At 39.3% G+C, this 15,731-nt stretch overlaps 1 protein-coding gene across 1 annotated transcript in view; it reads right to left on the minus strand.

The window, feature by feature from the left end:
* Nucleotides 1–15,731, minus strand: part of LOC125125729 (ERC protein 2) — a 422,494-nt gene that overhangs the window by 283,896 nt on the left and 122,867 nt on the right. The window contains exon 2 of the mRNA XM_047777153.1: nt 7,970–8,386. Coding sequence (XP_047633109.1) covers nt 7,970–8,386 — 417 coding nt within the window. The remainder of the gene's footprint in view (nt 1–7,969; nt 8,387–15,731) is intronic.

The raw sequence follows: 15,731 nt of genomic DNA on the forward strand, positions 1-15,731 counted from the left end.
CTAAATCATTTCAAACTAGCATGCAGTGTTCAAACTTCAAAGAATGTATTAGAATTTAAAGATGAGGCAAATGATGCTCAACAGAAATAAATACATTCCCTATGTCATCAGAAATGTAAGGGTCAAAGTTATGAAACCATGCTTTTGAATCTGCTGCTGCAGGGTCCAGAAAGAGTGCTTCTCTATAAAGATTCTTCATTGGGACCTATCCTGCATGAAATGCTTAGAGAAAATGGAACTCAATGAGAACAAAGGCAAACTGTATCAAGTTGGCACCAGTAAATGAAAAGTTCATGCAATCTCAAAAGATATATCGTATTTAAAATCAAGTACTTATTCAGAAATGAGTCATGCAGAACCATTCAGTTCCTAAGGTCTCCTCCTAAATAACTGTGACAAGGCAGCCTTTAGAACAATCGCCCAAACTGGAAGCTTGGTGGGCAAAAATAATGAGATATGTGTGAAAAAAAAAATACACACAACAACCACCACCACCAAACATGACCAATAGTTAGAAATGCATTGTGTATCTGGGCAGAATTTCACAATAATTTCCTCAGCTATATTCTCAACTTTGGTTGGACAGCTCCATCAGGATTTCATCAAACTCAATACATCCAAAGTCTTTCCTCAACCCCAACCCCTCCTCACAACAATTCTCTCCTACCCTCTGTCCCAGCATCTGCGTACACCCAGGCCCACAGATGTGGTTGTCTGCTGACAAACCAGCAGATGTGGTTGTCTGCTCATCACAACTCCTTGCATTCAGTTTCCAAGCTGTCCAAGTTCTGCCTGCAGATGGGGATGACCTTGCCCTTCAACTTACTACTTCTTGGTCATGTGAACAACAGTGGTATCCTTCTAACCTATCTCCATGCCTTTAGAATCTTCCTAGCCAATACACTATCAATTAGTACTTAACAATCATTTCTGATCATTCTATTCTCCAGGGAAAATTCCTTCAAAAGCTGCCCAGAGCCTACCAAGTAAAGACCAATCTCCTATGTCACATGCTCAGAGCCCTCAGTAATCTGACCTCAAACACTCATTCAGCTTTATTTCCTTTCTCTCCTGACAGATAAAGCTCCAGCTGCTCCAAACTCACTATGCCCAAAACACACCACAGTTCTCCCTTCTAATGCTTGGCTCAACCATCTCTTCTCCAATCATGTTTCTCCACCACCCCTATATGTTCAAGTTCTTCCTGCCTCTGAAGACCAGCTTTATCAGGTATGAAACCAGTTGTCAGCTCTCCTACATCTAAGCTACACAGCATTTAGGTGACACTTGAGGTCCTCTTGGTATACCACCCCAAGAAATAGTAGTATTTAGTATAGCAGTGTATAGTGGTGACAAGTATAGACCCTGGAGCCAGATTTCCCGGGTTCTGATTGTGTATCCAATGCTTGATACTTAACTCTGTACCTCAGTTTCCTCAACTATGTATTGGGGATGATGACAACAGTCTTCCCTTAGTACAGCATCTATCATGGAATAAGCCTCAATAAGTGTGAGCTATTTCTCTTATTACCCATCTGAACCCCTGAACAAGACTATAAACTTTCCATGGATGCTCCCACAGCATCCTGCATACGGATGCTCAACATGTGCCCAATGATATTCAACACATTATGAAAAAACAGAACTTCCAGTTAAGCTTACTCTCAAAGCCACTGTTCCACTCCAAACATAGAGCAATGACAGAGAAAACAAAAAAGAATATGGTGCTTTTACAACTATAGCTTCTCCAATATTGACAAAATAAACCACAGGATAATTCTCAAGGTATTTTTAAGCTATTTTTCACCCTTTAAATATTTACTGAGCATCTTGCAGGCAATATTTGAGGCCTTGGAATACTGATGAAATGTACTGATTAGGTTAAAAGCTTACTTTATTAAAATAGGGAGCAATTTTTAGGTTCTATTATATATGTTTAATATATATATAAAACTCTTGCAAAAGAAAGTAAGATGTTATGTTTATATGGTCATTTGTGTTTGGGAATATTTTCTGTGATAAGATTTCTTGCTCAAAATAGAATGTATAATTTGTAGAGTCAAAATTAGAAATGCCTGCAACAGCAAAATCATAGCTCAGCCAGCAGAATTAGAGAAAGAGGCCATATGGTTTTGAGAGAAGGGGAAATAGGGTGGAGATTAGTTTGGGCAAAGATTATATAGGGGAGGTTTCAACTATCAGTAAAAGGTTTATGAACTCAATAACTTCTAGGTCATCAACTTTACCTTGGTGGCTCCCTCACTGGCCTAGGCACAACCTGGATAAATGAGGAGACCAAGAATTCATATTGCCTTGCCCTCCTCCTCCCTGCCCCCTAACAACATGGAGGGACACCCAGGCCTAATATCTCATGGGCTGGGTTAGTAGCAATTGTGGCCCCTCAATGATTTGAGTGCTCTTCTGCCCTTCCTTTCAAAGACAGGCAAGCTGCCCATGGGGATTAGCATAGGAGATCAAAAAGCATGGCAGCAAAACATACATCCTTTCCCTTCAAACATCTTACAGTAAATGAATTCAAAGACTCCTGACTCTCTTCTAAGGATCAGCCAAGAAAATACTAAAGAGAATGAATATAGGAGGATCCTAGCATATAAACCCACTTTTTCTTTAATGAGATCAGTAGTATTTTGGGTACCTGATTACTAAAACCTTTATATGGAACAATGTGTTCTCTGTAGAAAAAGCTAGAGAACAAGGTAAATTATTACCACATCAAACAATGTCTTATCAAATCAACCTGTATCCAAAAGCATCAGACGACACTAGTGAGTAATGCTGCACTTCAGCCAACACTTCAGCTCACATTAGCCTGTCAACTGCAGTTCTTGGGCAACAGTTCTAGTCTTCCAAATAAGCTGAGATCATAATCTTTTTGTTGTTGTTTCCTGCCAGGCAAAGAAGTGGTTTCACCCTCAGCCTTTTCCAGACCACTGAAAGATAACAAGATACTAAAGCAACTTGTCCCTCCCCATGTACAACTCCTGCCAATTCTAAATCTCCTGAAACAATAAGCTAAACAAGGCCAGTATTCCAGGAGATGGGGTTTATATGAGGTCCAACACCTCTGCCTGAGAATGAATCATAAAACCACTAGCACTCCATTCCCCAGCATTACACCATTCAGCCCCAAATGGGTTGAATCGTGCAAAATGAAAAAGAAATCAGGAACACACTGCACTTAAAACCTCAAGTATATTTTAAATCCTGTTTTAGATTCATTTAAATTAACAGAGGTCAGGAAACTTCTTTATTCAAGCTGGGTTATTCTTACCAGTTTAATACCAACATCAGTCAGCCACATTTTTTCCACTAAAAAAAAAAAAAAAAAAAAAAAACCCTGACAGGAGAACAAACATTCTAAAACTCAATAGAGAACATGGAAACAGCTTACAATAAACTTTGCCTTCTAGAATAACTAATGGAGGAAATTACCCAGTTTTTTGGCCATGGGAAACAACTATTTGTATATTACATATTTTATAGGTCACAAATTAAAAGCACAATTTTTATGTTCTAGTATAGCATTTTTCCAAATTGTTCCACAAAGAACATCAATGTAACAAGAAAAAAACAAATCAAATAAGTTTAAGAAGCTCTGCTTTCCTTTGTCCTCTTCTTGGAAATAACTGACTCACATTTGCATACTTCAGAGTCTCAGAGTCCCACAATAAGCTCTATGGGATTCAGCATTTTCCCCAAGTTCATTTGGCCTTGCAGCCCTTTGTCTCTCACAATACATATCAATATTCCACAAAATGGCTGTTCTGTGAAATATAATTTGAGAAAGATTCTTCTGAAAAGGGATATAAGAAAGAGTTAAGGAGCTGAGACTCTGGATGCAGCCTAATTTAAATACCAGCTTTACAACTTCTTAGCTGCGAAACATTAGGCAAGCTTCTTCATGTCATTTGTCCCTCAGTTTCCAGGCAAAATATGCAAAATAATGGCACCAACTCCTAAGAATAGGCCTTTCCATCAAGTTAGAAATTTTTTTTTCTCAGTGCCTTAGATGGCTGATTACTTTTTATCATTCAAGTTCACAATGTCCCCCTCCCAGAGACCCTCCCTGACTATGCAATATGAAGTTAGCCCCACCCAGGTCACTAGTACTTTATCTTCTTTTCCTCATGATAACTCTCTGTTTAACTATTAAACTGCGATCTGTTTCACCTCAATAAAATATGTACCCATGAACTCAAACTTCATCAGTTACTCTATCCCAAAACATATTCTCAATAAGTAGTCACAGGGAGTTCCCGTCGTGGCGCAGTGGTTAACGAATCCGACTAGGAACCATGAGGTTGCGGGTTCGGTCCCTGTCCTTGCTCAGTGGGTTATGGATCCGGCGTTGCCGTGAGCTGTGGTGTAGGTTGCAGACGCGGCTCGGATCCCGAGTTGCTGTGGCTCTGGCGTAGGCTGGTGGCTACAGCTCCGATTGGACCCCTAGCCTGGGAACCTCCATGTGCCGTGGGAGCAGCCCAAGAAATAGCAAAAAGACAAAAAAAAAAGTAGTCACAGAATGGATGGGTGGGTGGATGGATGAATAAATCAATGAGTGAATGAATAAATCAGGCTGTGAGAATTAACTGTGAATCAATGTAAAGCACTCTTATTTCAAAAAGATACATGCACTCTATGTTAAAAGCACCACCATACACAATAGTGAACACATGGCAACAACCTAGATGTCCATCAAGAGATCAGTGGATTAAGAAGATGTGGTACATATACAATGGAATACTCCTCAGCCATAAAAAAGAACAAAATGATGCCATTCACAGTAACATAGATACAACTACAGATTATCATAAGAAAGACAAATGTGAAGCACTCTTCGTAGTGCCTAACATAAACTTCTAGCTAGATGATGTTATGAAAACTTTTGATGAACAATGAATGGTGAAGGCATTCATAATCATAATTCTTACACTATTTAACTTGACTCTTACTGCTATATTTTGGGTAAACATTTCATAACATTTATTCAGAGGTATATTGGTAAGTGAGATTTCAGGGATGGGGTGAAGAGGATAAGTAGACCCGAAGAGGAGCATTTGCCAATTTCCATGGTGTAAATATGCCCACAATTTCAAGCTATAAATGGTTTACAAGCCCGTTCATGAAATTCCTGGAAATGTAACAAATGGCTCTCGAAAGCCAGTATCATCTCTCTCTCTTGAGAAAGGCCTTTTCAGGCTTTCCAAACTTGTTTGCTGAGTTTGAGTTTAAAATAAGATTTTTTTTATAGGCACCTTTTTCCACATTTTCCCTTCTTGATGAGCCAAGATAAGGGCTATCCACTAACTTTGTTCCATTAACAAACTAGTCGGATTTTTGGGGCTACATTTTCTGTACCATTCTCTATGGACTCTTAGACTAATGTTTAAATGTCTAAACATGATGTATATTCATGTCAGATCACTGTGAAGACCAACTAATCTCATAAAATTATCAACCAAATTATGTTTAGATCCATTTAAATGAAGCTTTCTACAATAGGATCAAGGTGCCATGTATTAATTGCTAACAATGAGCAGAATCTAATAAAAAAGAAGAGCGACTCTACCCTGCCTCAAGATCCAACATGGAGTGAAGGTCAATGCTACAGATGAAGGTTTCTCTTGTACCACAGTCTTGCTATACATGCAACATGATCCCTTGGCACCCAAAATAAAGCAGCAGGTTTTTGTTTCCAACTATAGAAATCTACCAACCACAGTTCTGAGATAACACAACCAAAATCTCAGAATCCACAGACACTCTACATGCAATGATGATATGCCAGTAATCATTACTTCTCTTCTATAAACTAAATGGAAACTCTATGCAGTAAGACAGGAAGAGATCGGTTTCTCCACCATGTATTAGCTATCACTAATATCACTGTGTAACAAATCAGCCCAAAATTTAGCAGCTTAAAACAATACACATGTATTATCTCAGAGTTTGTGTGGATCAGGAATCTGGGCATTGCTCAGCTGGGTCCTTCGCTTCACCATCTCTCAGAAAGCTGCAATCAAGTTGTCAGCCCAGCACCTGTCATCTTACTCAAAGACTCAACTGGGGAAAAGATCCACTTCCGAGCTTACTAAGTGATTCCTGGCAGTTTTCAGGTCTTTGTGGCTGTTTAAGTGAGAGTCCCGTTGCCTCCCTGGGTATCAGCTAGAGGTTATTCTCAGTTCCTTACCACATGGTCCTCTCCACCATGGCAGCTTGCTTCATCAAAGCAAACAGAGCTCCTGTCGTGGCTCAGCTGGTTAAGAACCCGACCAAGTGTCCATGAGAATGTGGTTTCAATCCCTGGCCTCATTCAATGGGTTAAGGATCTAACGTTGCTGCAAGCTGCGACAGAGGTTGTACGTGCAGTTCAAATCCAGTGTTGCCATGGCTGTGGCAAAGACTAGCAGCTACAGCTCTAATTTGACCCCTAGCCCAGGAAATTCCATTTGCCACAGGCGCAGTCACAAAAAGGGTGGGGGGGAAGCCTGTAAGCTGAGAAGGCAATAGAGTCCTACAAGATACAATTAACAGTTTTATGTAGCCTAATTGTAGAAGTGACACTGGCATCCCATTACTTCTGCCATTCTATTACTTAGGAGCAAGTCACTAGATTCAGCCTATACTCAAAGAGAGGGAATTACATAAGCATATGAATTCCAAGAGGTAGGGATCATTGGGGCCATCTTAGAAGCCTTGCCACCACATTCATTCTCTTGGAATGTGGACTGGAAGACTAGACCCAATAAAACATATCTTGAAGTGTCTCAAGGTGAAACCAATCCATATGATTTCCCAAATACATACCTAAGATCTCATGAAAACAAAACAAAGGAGAATAAGCATGGAAGATATTAAGCCTGAAAATACAAGTCTTTTCAAATGTGGTAGGCAAATACAATCTCTATCAGAGAAAACTCCTAGTAGCATCTGCATTAGCAATTCCCAACATGGAAGCCACGTTTTCTGAACAACCAAAAAAGTGACTCACTGGAAAGGCTGCCCATCTGAAAATGTATATAATGGCCAGGAAATCTAGTCTGGTCTGAAAACAAATGTCTTCTGGAATTTTTATTTATGGTTACAGAATATTTTGAAAATATACTCAATGCCATTTCATTGATTCCAATTTTCTGTGAGATCTGTGTCTGCCACAGCATTTTGCCTGTGTGGTACTTCTGAGATCCCTATCTACCATAGTGGCAAGAAACTGCTATAAAAATTTCAAACCTTGGCTGTCACTCACATTCTTTCTAAGATCTATTCAACCACATATTCTCAGATATCTGAGCATCCCAACTTTCAATGATGGTGGCAAGCCAAAGAGGCTGCCTCTGAGGGACTTCAAATGATTTAATTCACTAAGTGCAAAACACATACCCAGAAAACCTGGAACATTCTGTCCTACATGAATGTAAATGCAGGCAAAGATTACCTAAACATTCAAAATTGGTCTGCACATTTTACCATTCTTTCCAGAAACATCCTTAGGCTTTACTTTCTAAAAATCTTATCCCAAATTCAGATATAAAAGTACTTATAATCATTGTTTTGCTAATCAACTAATCATTTCGCTCCTTTAAAAAGAGGATATTTGGTAAACATTTAAAACTTAAATAGTAACTGTATTTAAAAGGCCCTGAAACAATGGCCATTTGTAGGAAAGCAACTGTAAACCACCTTAGAGTTGACATGTGTTGCACACACTTGGATCCTGAATACGTGTTGAATAATAATGGAACATATGTGTGGTGAACAGAGGGAAAAAAAGACTAATGCAAAATTTCAGTTTAAAGGTGATAACTAGATAGGAAGGTTATAAAACAGATGACAAAAAGAATTTTGTTAAGGCTATAGATATCTTTCAACCTGTGAAAATATCTTGATAACATATTTAACATGTTTTAAGTTGTAAAATATTGCTTTGGGGAATAAGAAAAAGTGATCTTACCTCTCTAAGATGTATGTTTTCCTTCTCTTTCTGATCTAAAATCACTTCCAAATGGCTGACTTGAGACTCAGCCTCTGCCATCCGCCGCGTCCGTTCATTGTCATCCTCAAGACTTTTGGACGGCAAACCTTTACTTTGCAACATCTCAAGAAGTTTTTTAATTGACTCATCTCGGGCATTAAGGGTCTGTTTCTGCGTTTCAATTCTCAGCTCCATCTCCTCCAAGGTCTTCCTCAATAGGAATAGTTCCTTAGCCTGCCTGTCGTGCTCGGCTTGGAGCCGCCGGAAGTTCTCCTCAGTCAGTTCAATGGTAAAGTGCTCTGCACCTCGGTTGCCACTCTCTTGCTGCAGGAGGTGGTTGAGGTCTCTCTGGGTTCGCAGCTCATCCTGAAGAGCCTGGATTGTCAACTGCAGGTGCTATGATGAGAAAGACACAGCAGGAGAGGAGAAAGAAGGGGGAAAAGTCAATGGAAATGCCAACTGCTATTTGCTGCTACCACACTATGAAGATGGAATGTTAATCATGAGGTCCAGAGGGCCAGCTGTGAAGTCCTCCAGGGTGACTTCGGAAGCATGGCACATTACATGGAGAGGGGGAATTAATTCAATGATACTTTTTGAATGTCATAAGAGAAATGTACACATACACAGAAAACAGTATATTAGTGTCAGTCACAAGGTAAATTATACATCTACAGAGTTTTAATTTAGGAAGTGGAAAGGGTTAGAGGGAAACTTTCACAAACACACCTTCTTTACATCCACAATGCTCCAGAATCAGTATTCCTTGTTTCCTAGGGTGCTCTTTATTCTACTGTTATTTTCTGTGATAAATGCATGTTTGTTTAAAAATAAAAATAATAGCATCCACTACAAGTAGACACAAACGAGGACTTTATTTTTTACAAATAAAGCTGTGAAAAGGTTTAGTAAACAGGATTACTGCATCTGCAAGCAAAAGGGAACAAATGCAGACAGAGACAAACACACTCATACACAGGAGAAGGTGAGGCTATGCAGAGCAAAATGAACGAGCCGCAAAGAGTGGACAAACCTTGGTTCTTCTGGCATCCAGTAACTGAACAGCGTGGGAAATGAAAAAAAAAAAATGAAGCAAAAATCAACACAAAGAAAAGTCCAGTGCAAGCAAGGATATTTAACAGAAAGAACTTAATCAACATAAAGTACCTTCACAGAGAAAAAAAAAGAAAAAGAAAAGTGATTTCTTACTACAGCAAAGGCCCATAAGCTACATAGAATTTATATCAATGCTTCATAAATGTGATTTTAGAAAAGAAAATAATGTGAGGTTTATTCTACCTTTTGTTTATTTAAATCTCACTGACCCAGGAACCCAATATCTTGGGTATATTACCAGGGAGGAATACACAACACTCCAGAAGTACCCCCCTATCATTCTAGGTCAATATTTTAACCAAAATCAGAGTGAAGTGCTGTAGTTACCAGTGGTGAAAAAAGAAACCCTTGTATGAAGACAGCTGGTGAATTCAGCAGTACCCTCCCCACAGGGGCAACCCCCAGGCTAATGAAAACAGGCAGCTATAAACTGAAGGAAGGAAGAAGGCAGGAGGCTTCCAAAACAGAGTTACTCATCCATTCACCAAACACGTTTCCCTGGTGCAGATCAGACACAATGACAAATATGGGAATCAAGATGGACCTAAGGGGGGGCCTAGATCCTGCCTGAAGGGAACTCTCGGTATTATAAGGAATGGATAATACCCTATCTAAGTTACATAAATATTGGAGCAGTCCACATTTGGAAACCCTTCTGAATTCCACAGAGAGATTGAGATTTTTTTGAGTGTGGCCTGTATCCAGAAACTAGCACCAAGTGATACTTTTATTAAACTTTTCATTGGTGTCCACCCAAACTTTCCATTTAGGAAAATCCATTGAGAAATTCCTAGAGCATGGCAAACAACTACTCTCTTTCTCAGGTATGTGTCACAATACCTGCCAGGGTACTGAATTCAAAGTAAACAACTGTTATATATATAATTCACCCCAGTAAAATGTAAAATGCAGTGCTTTTTAGTATAAAGTTGTACAACCATAAACAAATAATTTTAGAATATTTTCATCATCCCCAAAAGAAACTCTGTCCCTTTAGAAGTCATGTCCCATCCCTTCTCCCTACCCCAGGCCTTAGTAACCATTGATTTCCTTTCTTTCTCTATGGGTTTGCCTATTCTAGACATTCCACACCAATGGAATCATGCAATTAGTGATTTCTTTCTTTCACTAGCATGTTTTCAAGGTTCATCTATGTTATAGCATGTATCAGTATTTTATTCTATTTTAATATAGATGAATATTACCATTAAAGGGATATACCACATTGTTTATCTATTCAGAAGTTGATTCATACACAAATATTCATAGCACCATTATTCATAGTAGCCAGAAAGTGGAAACAACCTATATGTCAATCAACTGATGAAAGAGTACATAAAATATGGCACAACCAGGTCCAGTGACAGAAATAAACTGGTGATTATCAGGCGGGTTTGGGTAGAATGGAAGATGACTGCTAAAGTGTTTCTTTTGAGGGTGATAAAAATGTTCTGGACTTAGTGGTGTTGGTGTTGGTTGCACAACTTTGTAAATATTCCAAAAACAAATGAATTTTACATGTTAAATGGGTGTACTGTATGGTTCATGAATTATATTTCAATACAAGTGTCACAAAAGAAGACAATAGGTGGGGTCATAAGATGATGTGGTCCCCCTCCACCAGCCAACCATCCCTAAACCACAGCAAAACAAAGTCCACAGGAGTATCAACCGTCTTCAGCCCACTGACGTGGCTGTTGCCAAGCCTCTTGGGAGTCTGCAACTGTCCTCAAATCATTTTAAACATTCTTGACATTGGCAAATATTTGCCCTTTGAACATGGCTTGGGTTTCTGAGACAATCCAAGTTTACGTGGAGACAAACATGAGGAATCAGGATGATCACACTGGAAATCACCTTTTCTGAGAGTGACCAAAAATAAGACTGACTTTCTAATGCAGTTCACATAAACTAGCCAGTAGGGAATTAAAAAAAAAAAATCAACTATAATGGAAAAATCATAATTAATTAATTAATTAATTAAACTGCCAAAATGCTTTGAGCAAAACAGCAACAATAGAAGATAACTCTGTTAAAGGTTTGGATGAGCCAGTTGCCTACTGCCCTCATCCTTTGCTTCCAAACCTGCAAAATGGGGATAATCATAATACCTACCTCATAGAGTTTCTGTGAGGAGTAATTCAGATAATGCATCAAGTGCTTAGGTTTGAGGGCAAAAGGAGGGAGGAAGTTTGGTAGAAAGGAAAGTAGAAAAGAAGAATGAGGAGAGAGGAATGGAGGGAAAAATCAATCCACTTAATTATTCAATATGCATTTACCCAGTGTCTTTCTATACTCCTGAAATATCAAAATAGAAAACAAAGGAAAAGAAATGGTCCATGCTCCCAATCCATGTGGACAAATAAATCGATAGTGGCAATACTATAGAAGTCATAGCCATGTGGTTAGAAATGCAAAGAGAATGTAACCCAGGCTAGACACATGTAAGAAAATACCCTAAACCAAGAGCTACTACTGAGCTTTGTCTTCAAGAATAAATGAAAGTTAAGCCTGTGGAGAATGATGGAAATAGTAAATAAAGTAAAAAACCCCAGAGGCAAAGACAGACCAGACCTATTATGGAACAGTAACAGCAAAAATCTCTACAGCCCCTACCACAAGCCAGGCCCAGTTCTAAGTTTTTTATTTCTTCACAATCTCTCAGTCATGTAACCACTATTATGATATCCATTTAACAAATGAGAAAATGGAGGGCCAATGTGGTTAAGTAACTTGCAGGAGGTCACCTAGCTAGTCAAGTGGCACAGCCAGGTGTTCATCCAGGTAGTCTGACTTCAGCACCCCTGCATGAATCGCTATATCATCTGACCTCTGAATTGGCATAAATACTTCAGGATGGCTGAAATAAAGAATAGGGAGGTGGGCAGGAGTGGCGAGATGGGCAGGCAATTATGACAGTTACAGAAATTCTTAAAATTAAATACTAACCAAGCTATTCCTTATTCAGAAGTTGTCATGATAGATACTTCCATGTTGCATATTTATTAAGAAGTAAAATTTATTTTCCAGGTAGTCACTGAATGATCTAAGCATGACCAGTCTGATAAATCAACCTAAAATTTAGTGTTCAAAAATTTCTCAAATTCACATATCATGTATTTCCATTCTCTCTCTCTTTTTTTTTTTTTTGTCTTTTTGCTATTTCTTGGGCCACTCCCACGGCATATGGAGGTTCCCAGGCTAGGGGTTGAATCGGAGCTGTAGCCGCAGGCCTACACCAGAGCCACAGCAACGCAGGATCTGAGCCGCGTCTGCAACGTACACCACAGCTCAGGGCAACGCCAGATCGTTAACCCACTGAGCAAGGGCAGGGACCGAACCCCCAACCTCATGGTTCCTAGTCGGATTCGTTAACCACTGCGCCACGACGGGTACTCCTTTTTTTTGGGGGGGGGGGGGGACTCTTTTAGCCATTTCTTGGGCTGCTCCTGCGGCATATGGAGGTTTCCAGGCTAGGGATCGAATCGGAGCTGTAGCCACCGTCCTACACCACAGCTCACGGCAACACCGGATCCTTAACCCACTGAGCAAGCCATTCTCTTTTAAAATATTTAAGCAGGAATCTCTTTTATTTCTAAAAATGGATCCTTGAGCAAAATGAATGTACCTCGTAGAACACTGATCATCTTTCTGCTTCATAGGATGGGGAGAAATTTTAAAACAATCTCTCCCCTTCTCTTTCCCCTCATTGTTTTAAAGAGAGTCAACTCAATCAAGTTTCAAAAATTATTTACCATATATCTATCTCTAGTTGGATATTTAACATAGACAATTTCAATTTTAAAATAAAGTAACAGTACTTTTAATAAATAACCCACTGAAATTAATATCCTCTCTGTCTCAATTTTCTTATTTGGAAAAGTGAGAGAGTAATAATTCCTACTGCATAAGGTTATTATAAGGATTAAGTGAGTTAATACATATAAAGCTCTTAAAAGTAACAGGTAAACAGTAATCAATTATACCAATGAGGATAGGATAGGGTTTGCTGCTGTGAGAACAGCACAAAAACCCACATTCTAAAAGATAAAACCCACCTGACACGCTGATGGCATGGTATCAGCATTCTTAGAGCTCAAAGAGGTCTTAAAGTTTAACTTGTTAACTTTGTTTTATATATGAGAAAATCAGATCCATGAAGGTTAATTGACAGGCCCAAGAACACACATACATTGCTAAATCCAGGATGTTGGTTTCTGGGATCCTGGACTCCATCCTGGTATGTATTCCAATAACCCTAAGAGTAGACCAAAAGGGGGTGGGGCTCTCCGCTTTGACAACTTAGGAAAAGGCAGTGGTGTCTTTTATTGAGAGGATGAGAGATAAGCTAAATCATTTAACCTCTGCATCACCAGTCCTACCCAAATAAGTTAAATAGCCTGGGATACTCCAAGGGTAATTTATTTAGACCACCATTCTAAGTCCTTGCAAAAGTAATAATAGCTTCTATGTAGCTATCAGAAGACAAGCTCAATTTTAAAAAACAGTAACTCTTAAAGATCAGGATACAATAGTACAGGTGAAAACTCTGGCAAAGCCAAAAGTACTTTCTATAAAGGTCAAAAGACTTAAAAAGTAAAAAAAAAAAAAAAAATTTAAAAGATACACAATTTTTCAATTTCCTCCATTCCTTGATTATCCAATTCCTTCAAATTGAATCGTCTTTCCCTTCTCAACCATGAAAGCACATTTCTTTGAAGCAGCCACTTAAACTTCACTAGATCAATAGCCAAGGGCATTCCTTTCAGTTTGTTACCTGCATCAAGTACCTACAAACAAGCAAATTTTAAGGCTGTGTTCTAGGGCCATTTCTCTGCAATCTCCCAGTCATCGCAGTGGTCTCAGCTTCCCAAAGCCTCAACCACTCCTCTTGCTTCCACCCCACTGCACATTAGGAGAGAAAATCCCTTCCAATATCCATTTGCATCAGGATGAGACATCACCAGGGTCCCAATCAAACTGCTATCAACTTGGAACACCTAATTCCCTTCAAGCACAAAAGTGAACCTGGTTGGATGAATATTCAGAAAGTTTTTTACTCCCCACCCACCCTGACAGTAGGATCATCCTCTAGCTGTCCTCAAAGAAATCTAAGCTCAAAATGCAAACTTCCTTCTCCACAGCTGACCACTGAGAACACCACAGAAGAAAACAAAGCTGTTTTCAGCTAAAACAGTCAAAGTAGCTGCAACAAAAGGCATCCAGCTTCTCTCTGCAGTCACTCTGCTAGGAGTGCAAATAAAATACATCATATTTATCCTGGTACCTGGCCTATAAACCAGAACTTTTTAACCTTTTCCTCCCACACCTAAATTTCATACGTTGAACTCTGCCCTGGATAGGAAAGGCTAGCCCTATCTCCAGTCCAAAGAAAGAAAAAAGTTTAAAATCATTGGTTTGCCCATTAAACACAGGTAAACAGAATGGGAGCTAAAAAGATGAGTCTGCCCAATTGATTCCAAGACTCAGACAATAAAGGAGGTCCTAATGACTTCTGTTTCTGGTTTTATGGTAGGCTAATTTTCTGATAGGATGTCCTAGTACTCAACGGTCAGATAAAGGCAAATAAATCTTTCAAAACACTGCTATGCTCACACAAAAAATAAGGAAGATCTCCAAGAGAAAGAGACAGAGAGGAAGATTGAGAGAGAGAAAGTGAGTTTCTCAAGGTCAGGTTCTGGGCCAAATTTATATCAGACCCCCAAGCCTAGCACATAATATGCACCAAATAAATAGTGAGTAAAATATGGGCAGAAAGTTAAAAAGACTAGAAGGAAAACTGTCTCACCGGTCAGCACAGGGTAACAATGTGAGGGAGGCTGGTTTCCACTCTTCTTTGTTTTGCTGTAGTTGGCGGGGGGGGGGGGGGGGGGGGGGGGGGGGGGACGGGGGGGGGGAGTTGGGGGGTAGAGGAGAGTGGGAAGAATATCCTTGACCTCCGATTACTCTGTCCTGTTCTCAGCCCCAAAACTCAAAATTCCTCACGTCCACTAGCTCACTTGTCTGACAAAACTGCTCCAAAGCTGCCAGAACTATGTCCACTTCAAAAGAGAATAAATTGGGCTGGCTTAAGGGATTTGACTGCAATCACATCATTAGCAAATACAGGCCAGGGTCTAATATTGAGGTTTACTCCAGCCAATTCTGAAGTCTCCCCCAATCTAAACATACTATAGAACTTCATTTTGCACAATTCTTACAGGCTTCAATAGTCATTCAACGTTGAAAAAAGGAGGACAATGAAAATATAAGAAACGAAGCCATATTTGAGTTCATATAGAAAAGGAGGGAAAATATACTTTTCTTTAGCCAACATTTAAAACAGGGACTTCCAATAGCTACTGGAGTCAGAATCTAATCCAGATTTCAGAATGTCTCAAACACAAAAAGGTAAATAGAATGAAAATATAATTATATATGTATAATGTGCATGGAACACACAATTATTTAAATAGGGACTAGCCAGATGTTTAGAATCTACTATGTCTTATCCCCAAACATGGAAAATATGAGTTCCTGGCAGATTTGAAAAAATTTGTGACCTTAAGCTCTTTTCCACACTATGGGGAAAAAACAAAAAATGATAAAGTTTTGTACTATAAAG

Source organism: Phacochoerus africanus, chromosome 1, assembly GCF_016906955.1.
Source record: "Phacochoerus africanus isolate WHEZ1 chromosome 1, ROS_Pafr_v1, whole genome shotgun sequence".
Classification (NCBI taxonomy): domain Eukaryota; kingdom Metazoa; phylum Chordata; class Mammalia; order Artiodactyla; family Suidae; genus Phacochoerus; species Phacochoerus africanus.